Source organism: Mobula hypostoma, chromosome 19 (genome assembly GCF_963921235.1).
Source record: "Mobula hypostoma chromosome 19, sMobHyp1.1, whole genome shotgun sequence".
Taxonomy (NCBI): Eukaryota; Metazoa; Chordata; class Chondrichthyes; order Myliobatiformes; family Myliobatidae; genus Mobula; species Mobula hypostoma.
The window spans coordinates 36,178,244-36,204,591 of NC_086115.1; the positions used below are offsets into that span (position 1 = coordinate 36,178,244).

The 26,348-nt window shown below is 43.1% G+C and overlaps 1 protein-coding gene across 1 annotated transcript; it reads right to left on the reverse strand.

The window, feature by feature from the left end:
* Nucleotides 1–18,160: 18,160 nt before the first annotated feature.
* On the reverse strand, nucleotides 18,161–22,947 carry LOC134358725 (fibroblast growth factor-binding protein 2-like). Its single transcript, XM_063071182.1, has 2 exons — nucleotides 22,647–22,947; nucleotides 18,161–21,991 (listed from the first exon to the last, which is right to left on the reverse strand). Exon 2 carries the CDS (start codon nucleotides 21,932–21,934, stop codon nucleotides 21,203–21,205), a length of 732 nt encoding a protein of 243 aa, XP_062927252.1. The 5' UTR covers nucleotides 21,935–21,991; nucleotides 22,647–22,947; the 3' UTR covers nucleotides 18,161–21,202.
* Nucleotides 22,948–26,348: the final 3,401 nt, after the last annotated feature.

The window sequence follows — 26,348 nt, forward strand, 5'->3', positions numbered from 1 at the left end:
GGCAACAAGTAATAAAATCCTTCAGCTATATTGGCACATGGTGCCCAAGGACTTACTGGTAATCTACCAATCGATGAATCCATTCTATCTTACAGTATGTAATTGAAGCAACATACATCAAAGTTGCTGGTGAACGCAGCAGGCCAAGCAGCATCTATAGGAAGAGGCGCAGTCGACGTTTCAGGCCGAGACCCTTCGTCAGGACTAACTGAAGGAAGAGTGAATAAGGGATTTGAAAGCCGGAGGGGGAGGGGGAGATGCAAAATGATAGGAGAAGACAGGAGGGGGAGGGATAGAGCCGAGAGCTGGACAGGTGATAGGCAAAAGGGGATACGAGAGGATCATGGGACAGGAGGCCTAGGGAGAAAGATGGGGGGGGGTGACCCAGAGGATGGGCAAGAGGTATATTCAGAGGGACAGAGGGAGAAAAAGGAGAGTGAGAGAAAGAATGTGTGCATAAAAAGGAGTAACAGCTGGGGTACAAGGGGGAGGTGGGGCCTAGTGGAAGTTAGAGAAGTCAATGTTCATGCCATCAGGTTGGAGGCTACCCAGACGGAATATAAGGTGTTGTTCCTCCAACCTGAGTGTGGCTTCATCTTTACAGTAGAGGAGGCTGTGGATAGACATGTCAGAATGGGAATGGGATGTGGAATTAAAAATTGAAGCTGTTTTAAGAATATATTTTTGTTTGTTCTTTTAAAGGGCCAAAATCGTGCTCGTAATGAGAGTGAAATGTCCTACATCGTGGTCAGAGCTGACAGGAATAGTGGAGTTGCCAACATGGAAATCCCAACATGGTCCAGTGTACTTTAACAAGCTTTGCTATTTGCGGCATCGTCATCTTAATCAACCTGAAAATCTGTTAATCAAGACATTTACAAATTAATCCTGCTATGAAATATCCTGAAATTATTAAGCTCAGTTCATTCTGTCCTTGAGATTTTTAATTGTGCTCTATTAAAGATTCGCTTCTTATAAATGGATCTGGCCCTAAAAATAATAATTTTAAAGTCATAAAGTTATACAATAGAGAAACATGTTATTTGGCCCATCTCATGCATGCTGACCAAAGTCTCTATGAGATATGTGCATGTAATTCCCCTATATTTCCAATAAAATAGCATTCTCTATTTTAAAGAAACTCATTAACGATATCTCAACTTGTTTAAGAATTGTAACCTTTCGTCTTTGTTTTAAAAGTTAGTTAAAATGTTTTCTGGTTTCCAATTTGCAATAATTAATTCATTTAACTAGTCAACATTGTATTTGCCGATACCTGGGATCCCCTCTTAACTAAGACCTGTCAACAGCAGGAAAATGGTGAACTCTCACCACATACTTCCAATATCCTATGGAGTGGTATACTTTCCCCCAGACAGAGAGAAACATCCTCATTCCACTGTTCTGAAAAGCCCACTAATCCTAGGCCAAAGTTTTAAATTTTATCATCAAATTTTAACTCAATCCAAGACTGCATTTCAAGCCAATTTAACAGAATTTAAATTGATTCTGTTTGTGAAGCAGATGTTCTGGACAATTGAGGTGAAAGAGAGCAGTGTGGAAGAGTAACAGTTTGGGTTGGGCCATGGGCAATTATCACAAAACATGAATTGTGGTTACTTCTTCTTCATTTTCAACCTCTCACTGTGCCCTCTGACTTCAAAAGGACAACAATCCTACCAGTGCCTACAAAGAGCAGGGTGAGCTGCATTAATGACTATAGTCCAGTTGTACTCACAACTGTGGAGATAAAGTGCTTTAAGAGGTTGTCCATGGCTAGAATCAACTCCTGCTTCAGCAAGGATGTGGACCCACTGTAATTCGCTTATCTCCACGATAGATCTACAACAGATGCGACCTTATTGGCTCTTCACACAGCCTTGGATCACCTGGATTATACCTACCGTACATCAGGCCGCTGTTTATTGACTCCAGCTCAGCATTTAACAGTTCTGATCAAGAAGCTCCAAAACCTGGGCCTCTTGTACCTCCCTCTGCAACCGGATCCTCAACTTCCTCACCGGAAAACAACGGACTGTGTTAATTGGAAATAACATCTCCACCTCGCTGATAATCAACATTGGCATACCTCAAGGATATGTACTTTGTCTACACCCATGACTGTGTGGCTAAGTGCAGCTCAAATGCCACCTGTAAGTTTGCGGATGACACAACTATTGTTGGCAGAATTTCAGATGGTGACAAAAGGCCGTATAGGAGCCAGATAGATCAGCTGGTTGAGAGGTGCTGCAGCAACAACTTAGCACCCAACATCAGTAAGACCTAAGAATTGATTGTGCACTTCAGAAAGGGTAAGACAAGGGAAAACATACCAGTCCTCATCAAGGGATCAGAAGTGGAATGTGTGAGTAATTGCAAGCTCCTGGGTGTCAATATCTCTGAGGACCTATCATGGGCCCAACATATCAATGCAGTTATAGAGAAGGCACAACAGTGGCTATATTTCATTAGAAGTTTGAGGAGATTTGGTATGTCACCTAAGACACTCGCAAATTTCTATAGATATACCATGAAGAGCAGTTTAAATGGCTGCATCACCATCTGGTATGGGGAGGAGGGTTACTGCACAGGATTGAAATAAGCTGCAGAAAGTTGTAAACTCAGTCAACTCCATCGTGGGCACTGGCCTCCTCTGCATCCAGGGCACTTTCAAGGAGCGATACCTTATAAAGGCAGCATCCATCATTAAGAACCCCCATCTGCCCTCTTTTTATTGCTACCATCAGGGCAGAGGTACAGGAGCCTGAAGGCACACTCTCAATGATTCAGGATTAGCTTCTTCCCCTCTGCCAACAGATTTCTGAATGGATATTGAACCCATGAACTCTATCTCACTACTTACTTTTTCTTTCTCTTATTGTACTATTTATTTAACATATATATATACACACACACTTCTTATTGTAATTTACAGTTTTTATTGTTATGTATTGCAATGTACTGCTGCCACCTAACAACAAATTCCACGACATATACCAGTGATATTAAACCTGATTTTGGTCCACATATAGACCATAACTCTAATGAATAGTCACAAACCTTTAACAAACTGAGCTTAGCAGCTAGGATGTTAATGAGCTAGTGTTGCTTGACACACCGTCAATGACAGTGTCACTTTGCTAATGATAAAGAATAGATTGAAAAGTTTTGATTGGGCATACTTTCTGTTTGTAGTGAGCTCCTTTGTCCTCATGTGGCTCGGTAACAATTACTTGCAGTTGTTTGTCTTCTCTCTGGCTATTTTCCCCTCTCTATTTCTCACTTCGTTTTCTCTTTTATTCTCCCTGTCTGATTTTCTCTCCCTCGCCATATCTTGATTATTTTCCCACTATCTGCTATCTCTTTCTCTGCATTCCCCACTCTCGTTCTGCCCCTTCCTTTCCTTCTCTCTTACTTTATGCCTCTCTTTATCTCTCCATTATCTGCTCTGTCTCTCTATATGATTGTTATTATATATATATATATTCTATTTCCAAAAAATCATCAATAGATTTGTTCGTCAAAAATTTTCAAAATATTATTTATTTTACCGTGGAAAAATAAAATGGAATAATAATAATGTGAGAATAATCACCTTAGTGCTAGGTTTTCTGTGATATAAATCAAACAATATTTAAATGAATGTGTGCAACTAGATCTGAAGGATGGGTTGAGTTGTTCTCCAATCTTGGCAAACCAATTGGAAACATTTCATCTCCATATAGGGAGACATCATCAGTGTGTTGTTCACTTGTGCTGTGTCCTCCAAATACTTGGCCTTTATATACTTATCAAACAATTGTTTGGTCATCATTACTGAAAATTAAATGTGGCGTAGAGGGGGGGTCATGGCACGGATTGGTTGCTGGTGAACTCTGTACGTTGTCTAGAATTCTGCCTGCATTGACTTATAAATGGGATCAAGGTCTACATAAACACGAGGAATTCTGCAGATGCTGGAAATTCAAGCAGTGCTACACATGCCCTTACACCTCCTCCCTTACCACCATTCAGGGCCCCAGACAGTCCGTCCAGCTGAGGCGACACTTCACCTGTGAGTCAGCTGGGGTGATATACTGCATCCGGTGCTCCCAATGTGGCCTTCTATAAATTGGCGAGACCCAACGCAGACTGGGAGATTGTTTTGCTGAACACCTACACTCTGTCCGCCAGAGAAAGCAGGATCTCCCAGTGGCCACACATTTTAATTCCACGTCCCATTCCCATTCTGATATGTCTACCCACGGCCTCCTCTACTATAAAGAGGAAGCCACATTCGGGTTGGAGGAACAACACCTTATATTCCGTCTGGGTAGCCTCCAACCTGATGGCGTGAACATTGACCTCAAACTTCCGCTAATGCTCCACCTTCCCCTCGTACCCCATCCGTTATTTATTTATATACACACATTCTTTCTCTCACTCTCCTTTTTCTCCCTCTGTCCCTCTGACTATACTCCTTGCCCATCCTCTGGGTTTCCCCCCCTCCCCCTTTTCCTTCTCCCTGGGCCTCCTGTCCCATGATCCTCTCATATCCCTTTTGCCAATCAACTGTCCAGCTCTTGGCTCCATCCCTCCCCCTCCTGTCTCCTCCTATCATTCTGGATCTCCCCCTCCCCCTCCCACTTTCAAAGCTCTTACTAGCTCTTCCTCCAGTTAGTCCTGACGAAGGGTCTTGGCCTGAAACGTCGACTGTACCTCTTCCTAGAGATGCTGCCTGGCCTGCTGTGTTCACCAGCAACTTTGATGTGTGTTGCTCAAGTTCTACATGTCTGTTTATAGAATTGTTTGTGGAAAAACATGCTTCTAGGAACTCTCTTATATGCTGCATGTTTGCTTGCACCATAACTTTTACTGATGTCCAGTCGAATTTGTGCGCTCTCGATCTTCATGGGTAGAGACTAGGGTTATTTCCAACAAATCTGAAGGATTTAAAATTTGATTTTGCAGTTTATTTCCGAAGAACCATTTAGGTGTTCTGCTTTAAATTTTTGAGCAGCATTAATCTAAGGGCCTTTAAGTGAATTATTCACATTACAGTATTAAAAGTTTCTCCCATACTTTTTCACAACCGCATAAGCCTTGCACACATAAGGTGTTGATTACTAGAATCCACCACCAAGTTACCTAAGCTCTCAGTTTGAAGCCTGAACAACAAGACACAAAAGGTATTTATTTTCCAGCTGCCTTTCAAATATCTCAAACAAAAAAAGTTCAGCAGCAGTGGGTGGTGTGGACCTGGTCCATCAGTTAAAAAGCAGACCCATACAACTGAGCACAGATATCTTCTTTGTAATTGTTGTCACTTGGACTGTTTTTCACATGGTAACCAAATGGGACCAGCAATCAATCAATAGCCACGAAGCAGTTCCATCAGCCAGTGGGAAAAAGGGAAAACATTGAAAGGGATTTTCTTTTTTAAAAAATAAAATTTGTTACAATGCGTGACTTTGAAAGTAAACCTATCACATTTTAAAAACAGCATCCTCAAAGTTGAGGTTTGAAGGGCAGAGCAGACTCGATGGGGCAAGTAGCCTAATTTTGCTCCGATGTCTTATCAAAAATTTTAAATGAAATTAATAGTAAAATGAAATCCTAAACTGCTGAGGTTAATTTAAAGAAATTAGTTAATTTGCTCAGATCTCTGCTGATCCAGCAGATAATTGAGAGGTAAATGGACGTTTACATATGGAGAACAGAAGAATAATGAAAGGACTTCGATAGTTCCCAGTTAGGAATACTGAGACACCACTCCACCAGCCTACAAACAAGAAGCAGACAGGAAATCTAAATGTGTTCACTGGAGAAATGCTAAGTAAACAAGAGAAGCTCTGGAGAACAAAACAAGTTCAAAGCTACTGCCAAATATATGGGAAGCAGGAGACATTTCCTCATCTCAGCCAAATTCACTTGAAATGAATATTTATTAAGCAGGTTTACACACTTGGTAAAGTATTTCTTTATATCCATTCAGCCAGCATTGTTGCCCTGGTTACCCAGCCAAGATAATACTCTGCCTATCAATGTTGTGTGGTGTGTCAGAAAGCAGACACAGGAGTGTCAAAGGAGGAGAACGCTGTGGTCTAGAGAGCCAGACAAAACTGGAGACCTGTTTTTCGTAACTTGACAATTATGTTGCATTTGATTTAGATTTATAGATTTAGAATCACAGAGTATTAAAAATAAACACATGTATATTCATGCATAGTTTGCAAATGCATACAAATGAGACAGCAGAATGCAGAACAAAAGAGGAGAAGATGGGTAAACAAGCCAAGTCATCAGTAATATTCTGGCACAAGCTGAAAGAGGAACCAAAACACATTTTCCTTTTCATCTTCATGTATTACAAATGAATTAGAATGAGCTGTGGTCAGAGCAAGATAATCTTACAGGCAAGTGTGATCTGCAATAAATACTGCTCAGTAAGAATCCACACCTGCCATTGTACACCAGGGTGCACTTCTTCAGCTGTCTTCATTCACGTGAGCCTCTACTGAAGACTATGTTAAGCAGAACTTGTAAAGAAGATGCACAGGGAAAGTTACCGTTGACTGGGTCAACATGCATTGTGCTTGATCCCATTATATTTTTATGCAGCTCTCTTCAGCCAAATAAAATGAATAGGAAATTAGATTTTTCTTTATTTTAAAATATTTGCAAATACTTTTTATTTGTAAAAAACCTTGATGCACGAATTATGCTGAGGTATGTCCTGGGACGCGCTGGGACATATCATCAGTGATGATGTAACCTGGGGTCATCGGGTGCTTCAGGTCTTTCAGAATTAGACACTCTCTCCCAGGCAACCCAGCCAGGGTTGATCAGGCCCTGGCTTGTGTCCCAACAGCACTGGTCCACGGGTCACACTGCTTGATCTGGAGGCCCGCTCAGCAGCATCTGTGACAGCCCTAATGGCTCTTCTCGTTGCAGACCCTATAATATGAAGGGTTAGGTTCTGCAGAATGAGCAGCCAGCAAAACCTCCACACCCCATCCCTATAAGCTTGTGTCATGCCATCCACCCCTCTCTCTGGCACTGCTCTACCAGCTCCTGATATTTGGCCTTCTTGTTCTCGAACACCTCCTCAATCTGGTCTTCCCAAGACACTGTCAGTTCTATCATGACCAATTGCTTCAAGGTTTCTATGAAAATAACCATGTCAGGCCTCAGTGATGACGATGCAATGAAGTAAGGAAACTTTAACTGCTTGCCAGGGTCAACCTTCAGTTGCCAGTCAGACACCGCGGCGAGCAACCACGGTGCTGATCTGGGCTGGCTCTGTGTTTGGTCTCCAGTTTTGACAAAGACCATGGGCTTTCTGGCTAGGCTTCTTGATTCATAGGCACCTTGATGGACGGCACCGTAGATGGTCAGCTCGGTCGTGCAGCAGTTAGCACAATTGCTTTACAATGCCAGAGATCACCAGTCCAGGTTTGATTCCTGCTGCTGTCTCTCAAAGGAGTTTGTACGTTCTCCCCACGACAGTGTGGTCCTTTGACTGCTCTGGTTTCCTCACACTTTCCAGGGTCATATGTTCGGTGTTAGAGTTAGTGAACTGTGGGTATGTTCGGTGTTAGGGTTAGTGAACTGTGGATATGTTCGGTGTTAGGGTTAGTGAACTGTGGATATGTTCGGTGTTAGGGTTAGTGAACTGTGGGTATGTTCGGTGTTAGGGTTAGTGAACTGTGGATATGTTCGGCGTTAGGGTTAGTGAACTGTGGATGTGTTCGGCGTTAGGGTTAGTGAACTGTGGATGTGTTCGGCGTTAGGGTTAGTGAACTGTGGAAGTGTTCGGCGTTAGGGTTAGTGAACTGTGGATGTGTTCGGCGTTAGGGTTAGTGAACTGTGGATGTGTTCGGCATTAGGGTTAGTGAACTGTGGATATGTTCGGCGTTAGGGTTAGTGAACTGTGGATGTGTTCGGCGTTAGGGTTAGTGAACTGTGGATGTGTTCGGCGTTAGGGTTAGTGAACTGTGGAAGTGTTCGGCGTTAGGGTTAGTGAACTGTGGATGTGTTCGGCGTTAGGGTTAGTGAACTGTGGATGTGTTCGGCGTTAGGGTTAGTGAACTGTGGGTATGTTCGGTGTTAGGGTTAGTGAACTGTGGACGTGTTCGGTGTTAAGGTTAGTGAACTGTGGATGTGTTTGGTGTTAGGGTTAGTGAACTGTGGGTATGTTCGGTGTTAGGGTTAGTGAACTGTGGGTTTGTTCGGTGTTAGGGTTAGTGAACTGTGGATGTGTTCGGCGTTAGGGTTAGTGAATTGTGGATGTGTTCGGTGTTAGGGTTAGTGAACTGTGGATGTGTTCGGTGTTAGGGTTAGTGAGCTGTGGATGTGTTCGGTGTTAGGGTTAGTGAACTGTGGATGTGTTCGGTGTTCGGGTTAGTGAACTGTCGATTTGTTCGGTGTTAGGGTTAGTGAACTGTCGATTTGTTCGGTGTTAGGGTTAGTGAACTGTGGGTATGTTCGGTGTTAGGGTTAGTGAACTGTGGATATGTTCGGTGTTCGGGTTAGTGAACTGTGGAAGTGTTCGGCGTTAGGGTTAGTGAACTGTGGATGTGTTTGGTGTTAGGGTTAGTGAACTGTGGATGTGTTCGGTGTTAGGGTTAGTGAACTGTAGGTATGTTCAGTGTTAGGGTTAGTGAACTGTGGATATGTTCGGTGTTAGGGTTAGTGAACTGTAGGTATGTTCAGTGTTAGGGTTAGTGAACTGTCGATTTGTTCGGTGTTAGGGTTAGTGAACTGTGGGTATGTTCGGTGTTAGTGTTAGTGAACTGTGGATGTGTTCGGTGTTAGGGTTAGTGAACTGTGGATGTGTTCGGTGTTAGGGTTAGTGAACTGTGGATATGTTCGGTGTTAGGGTTAGTGAACTGTGGATGTGTTTGGTGTTAGGGTTAATGAACTGTGGATGTGTTTGGTGTTAGGGTTAGTGAACTGTGGATGTGTTCGGTGTTAGGGTTAGTGAACTGTGGGTTTGTTCGGTGTTAGGGTTAGTGAACTGTGGATGTGTTCGGCGTTAGGGTTAGTGAATTGTGGATGTGTTCGGTGTTAGGGTTAGTGAACTGTGGATGTGTTCGGTGTTAGGGTTAGTGAGCTGTGGATGTGTTCGGTGTTAGGGTTAGTGAACTGTGGATGTGTTCGGTGTTCGGGTTAGTGAACTGTCGATTTGTTCGGTGTTAGGGTTAGTGAACTGTCGATTTGTTCGGTGTTAGGGTTAGTGAACTGTGGGTATGTTCGGTGTTAGGGTTAGTGAACTGTGGATATGTTCGGTGTTCGGGTTAGTGAACTGTGGAAGTGTTCGGCGTTAGGGTTAGTGAACTGTGGATGTGTTTGGTGTTAGGGTTAGTGAACTGTGGATGTGTTCGGTGTTAGGGTTAGTGAACTGTAGGTATGTTCAGTGTTAGGGTTAGTGAACTGTGGATATGTTCGGTGTTAGGGTTAGTGAACTGTAGGTATGTTCAGTGTTAGGGTTAGTGAACTGTCGATTTGTTCGGTGTTAGGGTTAGTGAACTGTGGGTATGTTCGGTGTTAGTGTTAGTGAACTGTGGATGTGTTCGGTGTTAGGGTTAGTGAACTGTGGATGTGTTCGGTGTTAGGGTTAGTGAACTGTGGATATGTTCGGTGTTAGGGTTAGTGAACTGTGGATGTGTTTGGTGTTAGGGTTAATGAACTGTGGATGTGTTTGGTGTTAGGGTTAATGAACTGTGGATGTGTTTGGTGTTAGGGTTAGTGAACTGTGGATGTGTTTGGTGTTAGGGTTAGTGAAATGTGCAAATGCTACGTTGCCACTGGAATTGTGTTTGACACTTGCAGGCTGCCCCCAGCTGAATCCTCGCTGAATCGATTTGTTGCAAACAACATATTTTACTTTATGTTTCGATGTACATGTGATAAATAAAGCTCATCTTTATCTTTAATCTTTAACTTAGCACTGTGGGGCTCTGATTGTTCCCTTTACCCAGCGGTCCCCAACTACCGGGCCGCAGACCATGTGCTTCTGGGCTGTGAGGAAACGATATGAGTCAGCTGCACCTTTCCTCATTTCCTGTCACGCACCGTTGAACTTGAACATAGGGTTGCCAACTGTCCCGCATTTTCCGGGACATCCCGTATATTGGGCTAAATTGGTTTGTCCCGTATTTCTCCTGCTAAGGTAGAGTGTTCCTATGAAACCTTTCGTGCCGAAATGGCGTGAAGCGCAGAAGAAATTACCATTAATTTATATGGGAAAAATTTTTGAGCCTTCCCAGACCCAAAAAATAACCTAATAAATCATACCAAATAGCACACAAAACCGCAAATAAATAATACTAACATATAGTAAAAGCAGGAATGATATGATAAATACACAACCTATATAAAGTAGATAAAATGTATGTACAGTGTAGTCGAGAAGATGAATGCAAAACCGATTGGTGGGGGAAAAATAGGCACGTACACGCATGCGCACATCACACATGCGCACACAGGTGCCCGCGCAAGGCTTCATGGTCATGGTAGTCTTTCCTGGGGTAAAGTGTCCCGGGATTTGACTGTTACTTTTGTCCCTTATTTGGGAGTGAGAAAGTTGGCAACCCTAACTGTAAAAGACATTTTGAGATGAGTTTAATCCTACTTGAACACCCACCGCCCACCCCCCCCCCCAAGTCGGCCAGTCCACAAGAATATTGTCAATATTAAACCAGTCCGCGGTGCAAAATAGGTTGGGGACCCCTGCCTTTACCTATTGACCATGGCCTAATCTTCTTCAGTTCTTTTTCCAGATCATGCCTTTACTTCTGGAGCTCTCAAAGTTTAAGAACTTTGGTCCCCTGATTTACTTTTATTCCTATCTGTATTCTGCTTCCTAGATACATCATATCTACTACTACTGAAATCCTCATCTATATTTTCCCTGTCCATATTCATGACTACTTCTGCTTTTTCCTGGCCAGCCTCTCCCGGTCCATCTTCTGTAAGCATTAAGCTCATTCTAAACCCTGCTGCCTGTATCCTCTTTTACAATGAATCATGCTCGTTTTAAGCCCACTTCACAGGGCGCCATATTGGCCACTGTTCCCTAGTGCTTCAAGTCTAAAATTCTTCCCCTTGTTCTTCAATCATTAGCCCCTTCTATCTCTAGAACTCCATCCCCAATCCTGAAATAGCATTTCTGAGGGTCATCCTCTTGTATATTCTCTCTGCCTTTATCCCACCTCTGTGTCAGTGTCTGAATTACTCTACAACACAAACAACTCCACTTCTTTTCTTTTATTTTCTTCATCTAAAGGTCGTATTTATTTACCTAAGTCCTTAATTGCCACACCTAATGGACGGAATCAAACTCAAACCGGGGTTTGGCACCCTCCCACATTAATTCCTAAAGGACTTGACTAATCTATGGCTGGGAGTCCTGCTGTAAATCAGAACAGGTTATAAACTGCAATTAAAGCCTCCAGCAGTGAATGCTGAGGCCCTGGCCCCACAACACTCTAGTACCCCTTTGACAGTTCCTCCTGTTACTGAATGCTCCTCAGGCTTTTGAATCAGCAATCTGAAACACTCAAGAGCAGTTCAAACAGTCTTAAGTGACTTTTTAAATATGAATGAATAATAGAAATGGATAGAAGAAATCAAGATAGTTAAATGAAGAAAAATTAACTACATGGATATAACTTTCTTGCAAAGTTGGCAATCACATTTAAAAAGAGGGATCATAATGCCAACCATGGTTGGTCTAAACACAGGAGATTCTGCTGATTTTGTTGGTCTGTGTCGTGCTCTACTGCCATGATGAGATCACTCTCAGGTTGGAGGAGCAACACCTCTCGGTAGCCTCCAACCTGTCACCATGAGCATTGCTTTATGTAACTTCTTGAAATTTCTCCCCCTCCCCCTTTTCTACTCCCCATTGTGGTCCTATCTCACCCTTCCCTTCTGCTCATCTGCCCATCACGTCCCTCCCTTTCTCCCATTGTCCACTCTCCTCTCTCATCAGATTCCTTCTTCTTCAGCCCTTGCCCTTTTCTACCTATCACCTCCCAGCTTCTCACTTCATCCCCCTCCCCGACTAACCACCTTTCCCCTCACCTCTCACCTTTCAGCTTATACACACTCCCGTCCCCCCACCTGCTTAGTTCTGGCCCCGTTCCCCTTCCTTTCCAGTCCCAAAATGGCAACTAGTTGATCATTTTCCATCGACACCACCAGACCTGCAGAGTTCCTTCAGCGTTTTGTGTGGTTCTCTATATTTCCAACATCGGCAGAATCTCATCTTTATGGTTGGTGTAAATCTGGGGCCTGGCTTTGGAGTGGACTTGCCCCCATCCCCAACTCAGCAACAGTCTGATAGTGGAGCATGTGCTGGCACCTGATCTCCAGCTTGCCTCTGACTTCTGTGTTTCAGTGTGAAGGCCTGGAACTGCTGACCAGAGGCAAATAAGATTCAGCCTGCTATCTCCTCCATTGGGGTCAAAGTTTGTTCCTTTTCAGATTATCCCTTCTAAAACACTGTGGAACATCACCTAATAAAATGTATAATATTAATATAAAATTAAGTGGTGACCCACGTATTGGAAAACACAATTAATGCTTTAAGACCATAAGACCATAAGACAAAGGAGCAGAAGTCGGCCATTCGGCCCATTGAGTCTGCTCTGCCATTTTATCATGAGCTGATCCATTCTCCCATTTAGTCCCACTCCCCTGCCTTCTCACTATAACCTTTGATGCCCTGGCCACTCAGATACCTATCAATCTCTGCCTTAAATACACCCAATGACTTGGCCTCCACTGCCGCCCGTGGCAACAAATTACATAGATTCACCACCCTCTGGCTAAAAAAATTGCTTTGCATCTCTGTTCTGAATTAGTAAGTGTAAAACTATAAAAAAATTGAGGTCATAATGTCTTGAGTCTTTGGTCTGAAAACAAATTTTTGTTTCTGAGCCCAGAATCAGGTCTAGCCTGTTTTAAATGATAGCTGCATTTTGGATCAGATAAGATCCTATAGTATTTCAGCTGTAATAGATCAGTAATGAGTGTGATGTGCCCTACAACAATCTGAGAATATGAGACTAGTGTCTGGCAATAGTTAATCTGGCTTTCAGCATCTTGGAACCAGCCAGGAATTTGGGAAACCTTACATTTGTAATAGTTCTTCAAACTCAAACCGTTGGAGGAACTCAGCGAGTCAGGGTGATGCTTTAATGCTGTTCAGACTGGTGAGTTACTCCAACGGTTTGTATTTTGCCCCAAATTACAGCATCTCCAGTCTCTTCTGTCTCTATTATTTCCCCAAAAATATAGTACTTTCTTACCCAAGGAGTCGATAAACTAAATACTAGAATACTTTGCAGTTTAAAGCAAACAAATTATTCAGAGAAGCTGCTTATACACCTCACTGCAGTTGATAACAAAGTAATGTGAGGATCATATGATGGCTGCATTTCTTAGATAACTGTTCATCTTCAATGGAATGCATTTTGCTCAGCTTTTGTATTAATTAATCTTTTTATATGACTCCATTTTTCTTTCTTAGCAGGCAATAACTGCAATTATTGACTCATAATCTCAGTTTTATTATACATTAATAATATTCATTGTCATTGTTGTAGAAAATAAGTAACAGGTAAGCTGCTACCTTGTGCACAATAGCTCTTCAACCAATTGCATGAAGCATTTCCTTCCTGGGTATAATATAATATCCCTGATCAGATAATGTCCAGCATTATAACAAAGGCTATTTGTATCCAGGGTGTGTATAAAAGCAGAAATTCCCTCTGTCAGCCTCTGCCTCATTTATTGTTTCCCAGACTTCACTTGCATGTTATGTTGATACTGTCTCATTCTCTAACTAGCCCACTATCCATTCCTGGCACCTTCACAGACAACATATCAAATACTACCAGTGCTGATAAATAAACTTCTGATTGTGGCTTGGGTTTAAATTCTGTCCTTGGAGTTTACATTCGTAGGATTCACAAGAATATTCTATTTTGGCTTTAAATTTATAATTGACCATTCAATATTCAGGAGGGATAGACACGAAGGAAGGGGAGGTGGGGTGGCGTTGCTGGTTAAAAAAGAGATTAACGCAATAGAAAGGAAGGACATAAGCCGGGAAGATGTGGAATCGATATGGGTAGAGCTGCGTAACACTAAGGGGCAGAAGACGCTGCTGGGAGTTGTGTACAGGCCACCTAACAGTAGTAGTGAGGTCGGAGATGGTATTAAACAGGAAATTAGAAATGTGTGCAATAAAGGAACAGCAGTTATAATGGGTGACTTCAATCTACATGTAGACTGGGTGAACCAAATTGGTAAAGGTGCTGAGGAAGAGGATTTCTTGGAATGTATGCGGGATGGTTTTTTGAACCAACATGTCGAGGAACCGACTAGAGAGCAGGCTATTCTGGACTGGGTTTTGAGCAATGAGGAAGGGTTAATTAGCGATCTTGTCGTGAGAGGCCCCTTGGGTAAGAGTGACCATAATATGGTGGAATTCTTCATTAACATGGAGAGTGACGTAGTTAATTCAGAAACAAAGGTTCTGAACTTAAAGAGGGGTAACTTTGAAGGTATGAGACATGAATTAGCTAAGATAGACTGGCAAATGACACTTCAAGGATTGACGGTGGATATGCAATGGCAGGCATTTAAAGGTTGCATGGATGAACTACAACAATTGTTCATCCCAGTTTGGCAAAAGAATAAATCAAGGAAGGTAGTGCACCCGTGGCTGACAAGAGAAATTAGGGATAGTATCAATTCCAAAGAAGTAGCATACAAATTAGCCAGAGAAAGTGGCTCACCTGAGGACTGGGAGAAATTCAGAGTTCAGCAGAGGAGGACAAAGGGCTTAATTAGGAAGGGGAAAAAAGATTATGAGAGAAAACTGGCAGAGAACATAAAAACGGACTGTAAAAGCTTTTATAGATATGTAAAAAGGAAAAGACTGATAAAGACAAATGTAGGTCCCCTGCAAACAGAAACAGGTGAATTGATTATGGGGAGCAAGGACATGGCAGACCAATTGAATAATTACTTTGGTTCTGTCTTCACTAAGGAGGACATAAATAATCTTCCAGAAATAGTAAGGGACAGAGGGTCCAGTGAGATGGAGGAACTGAGCGAAATACATGTTAGTAGGGAAGTGGTGTTAGGTAAATTGAAGGGATTGAAGGCAGATAAATCCCCAGGGCCAGATGGTCTGCATCCCAGAGTGCTTAAGGAAGTGGCCCAAGAAATAGTGGATGCATTAGTGATAATTTTTCAAAACTCGTTAGATTCTGGACTAGTTCCTGAGGATTGGAGGGTGGCTAATGTAACCCCACTTTTTAAAAAAGGAGGGAGAGAGAAACCGGGGAATTATAGGCCGGTTAGCCTAACGTCGGTGGTGGGGAAACTGCTGGAGTCAGTTATCAAGGATGTGATAACAGCACATTTGGAAAGCGGTGAAATGATCGGACAAAGTCAGCATGGATTTGTGAAAGGAAAATCATGTCTGACGAATCTCATAGAATTTTTTGAGGATGTAACTAGTAGAGTGGATAGGGGAGAACCAGTGGATGTGGTATATTTGGATTTTCAAAAGGCTTTTGACAAGGTCCCACACAGGAGATTAGTGTGCAAACTTAAAGCACATGGTATTGGGGGTAAGGTATTGGTGTGGGTGGAGAATTGGTTAGCAGACAGGAAGCAAAGAGTGGGAATAAACGGGACCTTTTCAGAATGGCAGGCGGTGACTAGTGGGGTACTGCAAGGCTCAGTGCTGGGACCCCAGTTGTTTACAATATATATTAATGACTTGGATGAGGGAATTAAATGCAGCATCTCCAAGTTTGCGGATGACACGAAGCTGGGTGGCAGTGTTAGCAGTGAGGAGGATGCTAAGAGGATGCAGGGTGACTTGGATAGGTTGGGTGAGTGGGCAAACTCATGGCAGATGCAATTTAATGTGGATAAATGTGAAGTTATCCACTTTGGTGGCAAAAATAGGAAAACAGATTATTATCTGAATGGTGGCCGATTAGGAAAAGGGGAGGTGCAACGAGACCTGGGTGTCATTATACACCAGTCATTGAAAGTGGGCATGCAGGTACAGCAGGCGGTGAAAAAGGCGAACGGTATGCTGGCATTTATAGCGAGAGGATTCGAGTACAGGAGCAGGGAGGTACTACTGCAGTTGTACAAGGCCTTGGTGAGACCACACCTGGAGTATTGTGTGCAGTTTTGGTCCCCTAATCTGAGGAAAGACATCCTTGCCATAGAGGGAGTACAAAGAAGGTTCACCAGATTGATTCCTGGGATGGCAGGTCTTTCATATGAAGAAAGACTGGATGAACTGGGCTTGTACTCGTTGGAATTTAGAAGATTGAGGGGGGATCTGATTGAAACGTATAAGATCCTAAAGGGATTGGACAGGCTAGATGCGGGAAGATTGTTCCCGATGTTGGGGAGGTCTAGAACGAGGGGTCACAGTTTGAGGATAGAGGGGAAGCCTTTTAGGACCGAGGTTAGGAAAAACTTCTTCACACAGAGAGTGGTGAATCTGTGGAATTCTCTGCCACAGCAAACTGTTGAGGCCAGTTCATTAGCTATGTTTAAAAGGAAGTTAGATATGGCCCTTGTGGCTACAGGGGTCACGGGGTATGGAGGGAAGGCTGGGTTCTGAGTTGGATGATCAGCCATGATCATAATAAATGGCGGTGCAGGCTCGAAGGGCCGAATGGCCTACTCCTGCACCTATTTTCTATGTTTCTATGTTTCTATTATAACCAAGTTAATAATTATATTCTATTACTTTGAATAGAACATAGAACAGTACAGGCCCTTTAGCCCATGATGTTGTGTCAACCTTTTAACCTACACTAAGACCAACCTAACCCTTCTCTCATACATAGCTCTCCATTTTTCTGTCATCTACATACGTACCTAAGAGTTTCTTAAATGTCCCTAAAGTATCTGCTGCTACCACCACCTCTGGTATTATGTTCCACACACCTACCTTTGATATCCACCCCTTTACTTTCCTCTAATCACCTTAGAATGATGCCCCGTCATATTATCCATTTCTACCTAGGGGAAAAGTCTCTGGCTGTCCACTCAATCTATGCCTCTTATTATCTTCTACACCTCTATAGGTCACCTCTCATCCTTCTTCACTCCAAAGAAAAATGCCCTAGCTCGCTCAACCTGTCCTTATGGTCTCAAATCTAGGCAGCGTCCTGGTAAAACTCTCTTTTGCATTTTCTTTAAAGCTTACACACGTTTCCTATAATGAGGTGACCAAAACCGAGCACAATACTCCAAGTCCGGTCTATCCATTCTTTTCCAGTGTGTTGTGAGTGTTGCTTTGACCCCAGCATCTGCAGAGTATTTTGCATTTACCATTCTTTTATAGAGCCGCAACGTTACCTCATATCTCTTGAACTCAATGTCCTGACTAATGACGAAAACACTTTAAAATATCTTCATCTAAGAACTACTGGGCATCTTGATTCATAACTCATCACAGTGGGGCTCTGATTCATCCCTTCACCTACAGGCCATGATCCAATCTTCTTCAGTTCCTTTCCCAGACCAAGTCATTACTTCTGGAGCTCTCAAAGTTTAAAAGCCTGGATCCCCTGTGTTATTTTTTATCCCTAAGCCTATTCTGCCTCCTTGGCAACTCTATAATGTCATATCTGCTACATGACACCCCCATCCATGCTTTGGTCACCTGATTTCTGTTTTATGAATGTAATACATAAATTAGGGCTGGCCACAAATTGGTTTGCTACAAAATTTAATACGATCATGGCTGATTTCACAGTTTTTACCTCAGGTAGTAACCTCTACAATGCCTTTTTTGTCTACCCTGATAATCCATCACCCCTATCCTCCAGATTATCACTTCTCTCCTCTCTCATAGATTCTGCTTCCACTGCTCTTTCCAAACTCCCTCAGCCTTCTGGGAGAAAAGGCCACACATCTAAAATTCCTTATTTTAAATTAGAGACTGCAGTTTGATAAACAACATTGAAAATAATTTTGTAGGAAGGACAGCAGATAGCTTCCATACACAATTCTGCAGGTGCTGAAAATCCAGAGGAACTCAGCAGGTCCCAGCTTCTCATTTTATTCACCCCCCTTCCCTACCCACCACCTTGCCAGCTTGAGTCCTTCCCTTCCCTTCTCTACCTTCTCATTCTCGCCTCTTCCCCCCTCCCCTACTTTCTTTCCAGTCCTGATATAGGGTCTCAGCCAGAAACATCTACCGTTTATTCCTCTCCATAAATGCTGCCCGACAGACGACGCAATAGCCACTGTTCTGCATACTGTCCTTACACAGCTGGAGAAGGATGCTTGTGTGAGAGTGCTGTTCTTGGACTACAGTTCAGTATTTAACACCATAATTCCCTCCAGGCTTGACGGGAAACTCAGAGACCTCAGCCTAGACCCCACCTTGTGCAGCTGGATCCTGGACTTCCTGTCACATCGCCGGCAGGTGGTAAGAGTGAGCTCCCTCACCTCTGCCCTTCTGACTCTCAACACAGGAACCCCTCAGGACTGTGTATTAAGTCCCCTCCTTTAATCCCTGTATACCCATGACTGTGTTACCACCCACAGCTCTAATCTGCTAATTAAATTTGCCGATGACACTACATTGATTGGCCTAATCTCAAACAATAATAAGGTGGCCTACAGAGAAGAAGTCATCTCTCTGAGACAGTGGTGTCAAGAAAACAACCTCTCCCTCAATATCACAAAAACAAAGGAGCTGGTTGTAGATTACAGGAGGAATGGAGATGGGCTAACCCCTGTTGACATCAATGGACCTGGGATTGAGAGGGTGAACAGATTTAAGTTCCTTGGCAGAAACATCACTGAGGATCTCACATGCTCTGTACACACCAGCTGTGTGGTGAAAAAGGCACAATAGCCTCAGACTGTTGAGGAAGTTTGGTACGGGCCCCCAAATCCTAAGAACTTTCTACAGGGGCACAAGTGAGAGCATCCTGACCGGCTGCATCACTGCCTGGTATGGAATTGTACTTCCCTCAATTGCAGGACTCTGCAGAGAGTGGTGCAGACAGCCCAGCGCATCTGTAGATGTGAACTTCCCATCATTCAGGACATTTACAAAGACAGGTGGGTGAAAAGGGCCCGAGGGATCACTGGGGACCCAAGTCATCCCAACCACCATCTATTCCAGCTGCTACCATCCGGGAAACGGTACCGCAGCATAAAAGCCAGGACCAACAGGCTCCGAGACAGCTTCTTCCACCAGGCCATCAGACTGATTAACTCATACTGATTTAAGTGTTACATTGACTGTTCTATTTATTATAAATTACTATGATTGCACATTGCACATTTAGACGGAGACGTAACATGAAGATATTTACTCCTCATGTATGTGAAGGAAATAAAGTCAATTCAATTCAATTCAATTCTTAGTTGGCAGTAACCATGTGTGTGTGTTTGCGTGACCTTCAGTCGGCCAGCACCTTTTAAACGAGGCACTGCGGGGAATATTTCCGAACCAGGATCATTGCCCAGAACCGCAGCTCACGCTCTACATTTACATGACCTCGAAGGCGACCAGGACTCGGGCAACTGGTCCCAAGACCCTCTGTCCAAACAAGGTTTAGACCCTCCGCCCCGTCCCCAGCGGCGCTTTCTCTTAAACCATTGGGGGGAAATGCAAGATGTTAGATGCCCTTGATAATAAATATTTAGAAAGAATGAAAATAATCGTAAAATGGTTAAAACTGATGTCGATTGAAATAAATTAGTATTGTTTTTGCTTATGTGAAAACCAGGTCATTAACAGGTCCCTTACTTTGGTCAGGCCACAGAGGAAGGAGTTGCCGAACCGGGGTCAGCGCCCAGCTGTCCCTCTGGGAAACCTCAGTGAGATCTAGTTCCTGCCCCGGACTCGGCGCGCAGAGAGCGGCAGGAGGTCTTGTTTATTCAGTTCTCTGCCTCTTTCAATGGCCATTTTCTACAATGTTAACCGGAGCTCGCCAGCAGGCACTGTCAGCACCAGGGAAACACTGTGAAGGCAATGCCCCACCAACTGAACACAAGAGATTCCGCAGATGATGGAAATCGTGAGCAACACGCACAAAATGCTAGAGGACGTCAGCAAATCAGACAACTTCTGTGGAGGGTATGGGGACTGATGAAGGGTCTTGGCCCGCAACATGTGTGTTCCCCATCATTTAAAAGACAGAATGAACGCCCCGAGATCCAAGCGCTGTCGGAGTGAGATGACCTGGCAGCGTTGGTCTCGGAATGATTTGCGCTGCCCTTAAATGTAGCTAATGTTGTAAGAATGTACATACCGGGCCATGCTCGAGCGCAGTTCTACACTGTCAGCACCACACGCACACTTTCACAGTGCCGGTTCCACATTGACAGCCCGCAGTGACGATCCCTCACAGATGCCGCAAGCTTCCCAACACGTTTGAGCACCGGACCTTAATTATGTTCTGCGATTATTCGTGCATACATCCCCCCCACACACACACACACACACACACACAAATGACAGTCTATTCAAATATAAACAAATACTGCAAACTCCAAATTGGAATAGTGGAGAGAGGGGGGATGCAGCCGAGCAGTATTTAATTTCCCTATCTTATTTTATTGTGGAGGGAAATGGACAGTCAAATTTTCTAGTCGCGTATCTTCATCTAAATTTTGTGAGACCCTCTCTCACTGTGGCAGTCCGGATGAAGAGTCTCGACCCAAAACGTCGACTATTCATTTCCCTGGCAGATGCCGCCTGACCCGCTGAACTCCTCCAGGGGGTTTGTTCCTGCTTCGGATTCCAAAGTCCTCAGTCTCTTCAAGTAAAAACACTTCACCCTCGCGCCCTCGCTCTCTGCATTGCTATGTATCACAGACCGCAGTCGGTATTCAGTCAAACACTGGTCTTTAATCTTATACCTTACATGACCGAGTTAAAACACTCTATGTACACGTTAGAAGGTTAAATCTATTACCACAATGTTAAATTTTTTCAGTTAAAAGCTTGCTACAGCTGTAAGTCTGTTTAGCATTTGACGAGTCAGTTGTATTAAGACGTATGTCTGTGTAAGAGCTATTTTGTAGTTTTCGTGAATGAATATTAACCACAGTGGGAGAAGATGGCGTTTTATATGGTTGGTTATACGCAGGACTGAACACAAGGGTTCCTCTGTGGAAAGGAATCACATGTGTGAGACTAGCCATTCCACAAGTTGACAAAAAACGAGCAAAGCGAGTGCCACTTCTCGGCACAGTAGGCACGGGACAGCTCCTCTTGGACCTCGGGGTCATCGTCTCTCATTTCGCCCAATGTGTTTGGGTCCTCGCTCTTTGAGGATTCAGGGGCTCCAGATTTGCCCCAGTTCTTTTCAGATCGGGTTTCGGTAGAGTTAACGCTCTCCGAGGCAAAGGCGTTCTCAGTCGCCACTTTCCCCAAAGCCCTCCTGCGCCCGGCGCCCTTCAAGTGAACCTTGTCCCTCCTCTTCCTCGTGTCCCAACTCTTCGCCTGCAGCTTCATTTGAGATTCTGTCGGCGCCTTTTTACAGACGCGCGCCTTCAAGCTTTTATCTCCCTCGCAGGCATGTTTCTTCTTCTTCACCTTGCTGATCACCTGTTTCCAGTACTGGAAGGCTTTAGAGTTGTAAGTGGGGCAGGACTGCGGCCTGCCGGTGTAGTTACACGAATAGCTACCGCCTTGGTAACTACAGCTGATTTGCAGTACTAGCTCCTCCTCCCCAGTGACATTCCAGGTACACGCGTGATCGTCTTTCGTGGTCAGCGCACCTTTGGTTGCCAACAATTTGCCTTTTCGCTTTTTACTCAGCCGATTTAACAGTTCGCTGCCGTCTGCGCTCTTTGCCCCTTCTCCCGGGGAAAAGGTGAGACACAGGAGGAAGAGAAACAAGGACACAATGCACATGAACTTCATGGTTTGGGTTGGAATGGAAAACCGCAATTAATGATAGGTCCGGGAAAGCGAAATTTCCTGTGGAAATATTCAGAGAGAGAAAACAAAAATTCACTTTAATTCGAAATATGAACATGACCATGGTATAATTGTTCACTAATTAAATTATTTGATTAGATAATAAGTCTAACAGTCTAACACAAAATCTCAGAACCAATTTGGAGTCCAACTGAATCTGAGCTCTTTGGAAAGAGATAATTTCAGTAACTAGTAGTTTACTTGCAATGAGATCGGTGGGACAATTCCCTGTAAACTACTCCTCTATTTTCTAAAACATTGGCCAGATTACGTGACATCGTACATGGCGCGGGGGGGGGGGCATACTTCGATCAGAAGTCGGCGAGCAGTCGATGAGATGAACGTAACAAAAATTCTCAATGTACAATCTTTCCCCTGTGCTCCATCCACAAGTTACCTGGCTGATGAGATCTTCGACGGTGCATCTCAACACTTGGCGTGAAATGCGGAATACCAGTTCAGTTCAGATTTTGCTAAGTGGACTCGCTATTACTCTCTCACAGTCACTGCTTGAACTCGTTGCTCTGCTGAAGGTTGTTTTAGTTCCTTACTTGATTTTTAATTAAAACATCTGTAAAGTGCTGGGGAAGTTGAACAGAATGTGATTTTTTTTTTGGTTAGTATCAATAGGCATTAGAGATAACACTTTACTCACCTTCCGCCCAGTAATTCGCTCAGTAACTGACTTACAGGACCGCAGTATCACCTTTAGGAAAGCAGATTTTATACAAAACAGTGACTTGAATGCGTCGACGATTGGTCAGAACTGCCCAGAAAACCCCTCCCTTACTATTCCTCCCAGCCATGGGGGGTGGGGGGAATAGTTGTGGCAACTCTACTCTATCCACCAACGTCGAATGAAACGAATGAAAACTCGTTCGATTTTTCTCCTTGCTAAAGACGATTCCCTGAGCTTCAGGAGCGTGAGACCCATGTCTCAGTTTAAACTCGGCTAAACTAAGTTTGAATCTTATTTGGAATAGGCGAATGATTTTCTATATTATACGGTAGACTCTCATACGTCGTAAGTGCGATTATTACACTAACTCAGCCGTTAGTTAAAATTAACTCCTGCCTACTCTAAAGAGTCTATGCCACTAAATCACCACTGTGTTCGGCAAGGAATTTCAATTTACATGTCTAATTAGAGTGAAATAATCTCACTTAGAATGTAAAGTCGTGAAATTTTTAAAGAAAATCATGACGTACTGTAAAGAAATAGATATATATTTAATTTCACATCTCTCTCTCTCTCTCTCACACACACACACACACACACACACACACACACACACACACAGATCCATGTGTCTTAATTGTTTTCAGTCACCAAGCACCATGTAAAGTAATTTTGCGAAAGTTCCCGCTGAACACCTCATGTACCCAGGAACTATAGTGCGCTTATTAGTAAAATACAGTTTTAGTAAAAATACTCTTAAACGCCTGAAAATAAATATTCAGAAGGAAATGCCAATATACTATTTTTTTCCTGGTCAACCAACCTCTTCACGTGTACAGATCGGGTGTGGAAAGTGATGCCTGAGAAAATTCACTGTATAACAGAGTGCGCCTTCAGTAGCGTGTTATTTTGCGGGATATAAATCGTTAGAAAAGAAACAAGTTTCGTATATCTGTTTCACTATAAAAGGTGCATTAACCCACAAACTAACACAGATTAATGGCGCGGCTTAAAGTTGAAGTTGTGAGAAGATCTAATTACCTCTTCAAATGTGGTTTTTCCCCTTAAATCAGCTTCATTTTTTGCCACTCTTTCTCAAATCCTCGAAGGATACTTTTGTTCGTTAAATATTGTTGTGTGGCTGTTTCTCACATGTTCCATGACTGCAGGTTTTTAATTTTAAATCGGTTTGTAAAGTTTTTTTTTGCAATAAAGTCAGTGTGGTCTGTGTGTGGTCAAAGCACAATAGTCACCGGAAATCCACGCTAATGTTTTGAAAATCTGACGCGGTGAAAAGTTGTTTCAAGCTATTTTGAGTTTGCAAACAATAGCCAAACACCAAACAAACATTTCATTGGAGTAGAACTAAACCACAGGATGATTGATTAGCCCACTTTAGAACTAAAATCAATCCAATCTCAGTCACTTGGCTGTGGTATGCAGTTATTGCTTATTTATGCACTGGTTTGGAGGCTGAACCCAGGACAACTTTGAGTCATTGACTGAGCTACAGAACAAAGGGGGCCTTATGTTAATCATTCATGAAGTACAAGTCCTTGAGCACAACATTGCCATCCCTACCAAACATCTTCACAGAAAACACAGGAGCCCTTGACTGCCTAATTAAAGATGTATTCAAGACCTCCAGTCCAGCAGTGATCTCAACCCATCAGCATGCCTCAGCGACCTGGAGTACCAACAGCAGGTATCTACACCTATGGGAGAGGGACCACCAGTGCATTCTCCAATCATAGGAGGGAGAGGATCAGTAAATTTAAATTCATTGGCATTAATATTTCAGAGGATTTTTCCTGGGACCAGCATGTAAGTGGAATTACAAAGCAGGCACAGCAGTGCCTCTACTTTCTTAGAAGTTTGTACAGCATGTCATCTAAAACTTTGACAGGTTTCTATAGATGCACACCGGAGAGTCACCTGACTGGTTGTGTCGCAGAATGGCATGGGAACACCAGTGCCTACTAAAAATAGATACAGCCCAGTCCATTAGAATCAGAATCAGAATTAAAGGACAAGCTGTCCACACCATTCAGTGTATCTACAAGAAAGCTCTGACATGAACGCAGCGTCCATTATCAAGACCGCCACCATCTAGACTATGCTCACTTCTCGCTGCTACCTTTGGGCAGGAGGTACAGGAGCCTTCAGGCCACCAGGTTCAGGAACAGTTATTATCCTTCAAACGTTTGGCTTCCAAACAAGCATGGATAACTTCACTCACCTCATCACTGAACTGATTTCACAACCTATCAACTCACTTTCAAGGACAGTACAACTCATGTTCTCAATATTATTTATTTGCTCATTTATTATTATTTGCTCTTTTTGCATTTACACACTTTGTCTTCTTTTGCACTTTGGTTGTTTGCCAGTCTTTGTGCGTAGTTTTTCACTGATTCTTTGTTTGTTGTATTTCTTTGTTGTACTGTGAATGCCTGCAAGAAGATGAATCTCTGGATAATGTTTGGTGACGTTTATGTACTTTGATAATAAATTTACTTTAAACTTTGAACACAATCCTTCAGAACCACTGCCAAGGTAGGCAGACGACAGTCAGAAACTTCTCCCATGTCAGCATCAAGTCTCGAAACTTCAAAGTATACAGATCCAGTCTCGTTAGCTCTTTGTGATAGCAGAAAACCTTGCTCCCATGAATTAGCATAGTGAATCTCTTTTGAACTGCCTCTAATGCTGACATGTCCTTTTCCAAATAAGGAGATCAAAGCCATTCACAGTTCTCCAAGACTCTGTACATTACTTGCCAATTTAAAAGCTCCAACCCTCTCCTCACTAAAGGCCAATATAACATTTGATTTCTATCTACTCGCACCACCTAGACACTAATTCTCTGTGTTTAATGCACAAGACCACCTATGTCTATCAATACTCCATTCATTTGCAATTGTTTTCTATTTTAGGCAATAGTCTGCCCTGTGATTCCTCTTACATTGCCTCCCAAAATTGCTCCACTAAACTCTATTTGCCAAGCCTTGGCCCAATCACCCAAACTATCTGTATTTTTGCAGAGTCCAAATATCCTCATTGCAGCCCTCCCACCCCTTGCTTTATTCAATTCAATTAAATTGAATTTAATATAGTGAAGGGTAAGGTTACTCCTTTGCCAGGAGGAAAAATAACTCACTTATTTTCCAAGGGTAAATAACTAAATGAGCTAAAGGAGCGAAGAGCGCCGGAAACAGAGAAAGATAAGTCACTCAAAGCTGTAAAAGAACTAATGGTGCTACAGAAGGCACGTAAGGAGCTTCGTTCCTCTTCCCTTCCATTCCTGATGAAGGGTCCTGGATGGAAACGTTGACTGTTTTTTCAATTCCATAGATGCTGCCTGACTTGCAGAGTTTGTCCAGCATTTTGTGTGGGTTGCTCAAGATTCCGGATGTTACGCTGAAGTTGTACAAGACATTGGTGAGGCCTAATTTAGAGTATTGTGTGCAGTTTTGGTCACCTACCTACAGGAAAGATGTAAACAAGGTTGAAAGCACAGAAAGATAGATTACAAAGTTGTTGCTGGGTCTGGACGACCTGATTAGGACTGTATTCTTTAGAATGTAGAAGATTGAGAGGAAATTTGATGGAAGTATACAAAATTATGAGGGGTATAGATAGGGTAAATGCAAGCAGGCTTTTTTCACTGAGGTTGGA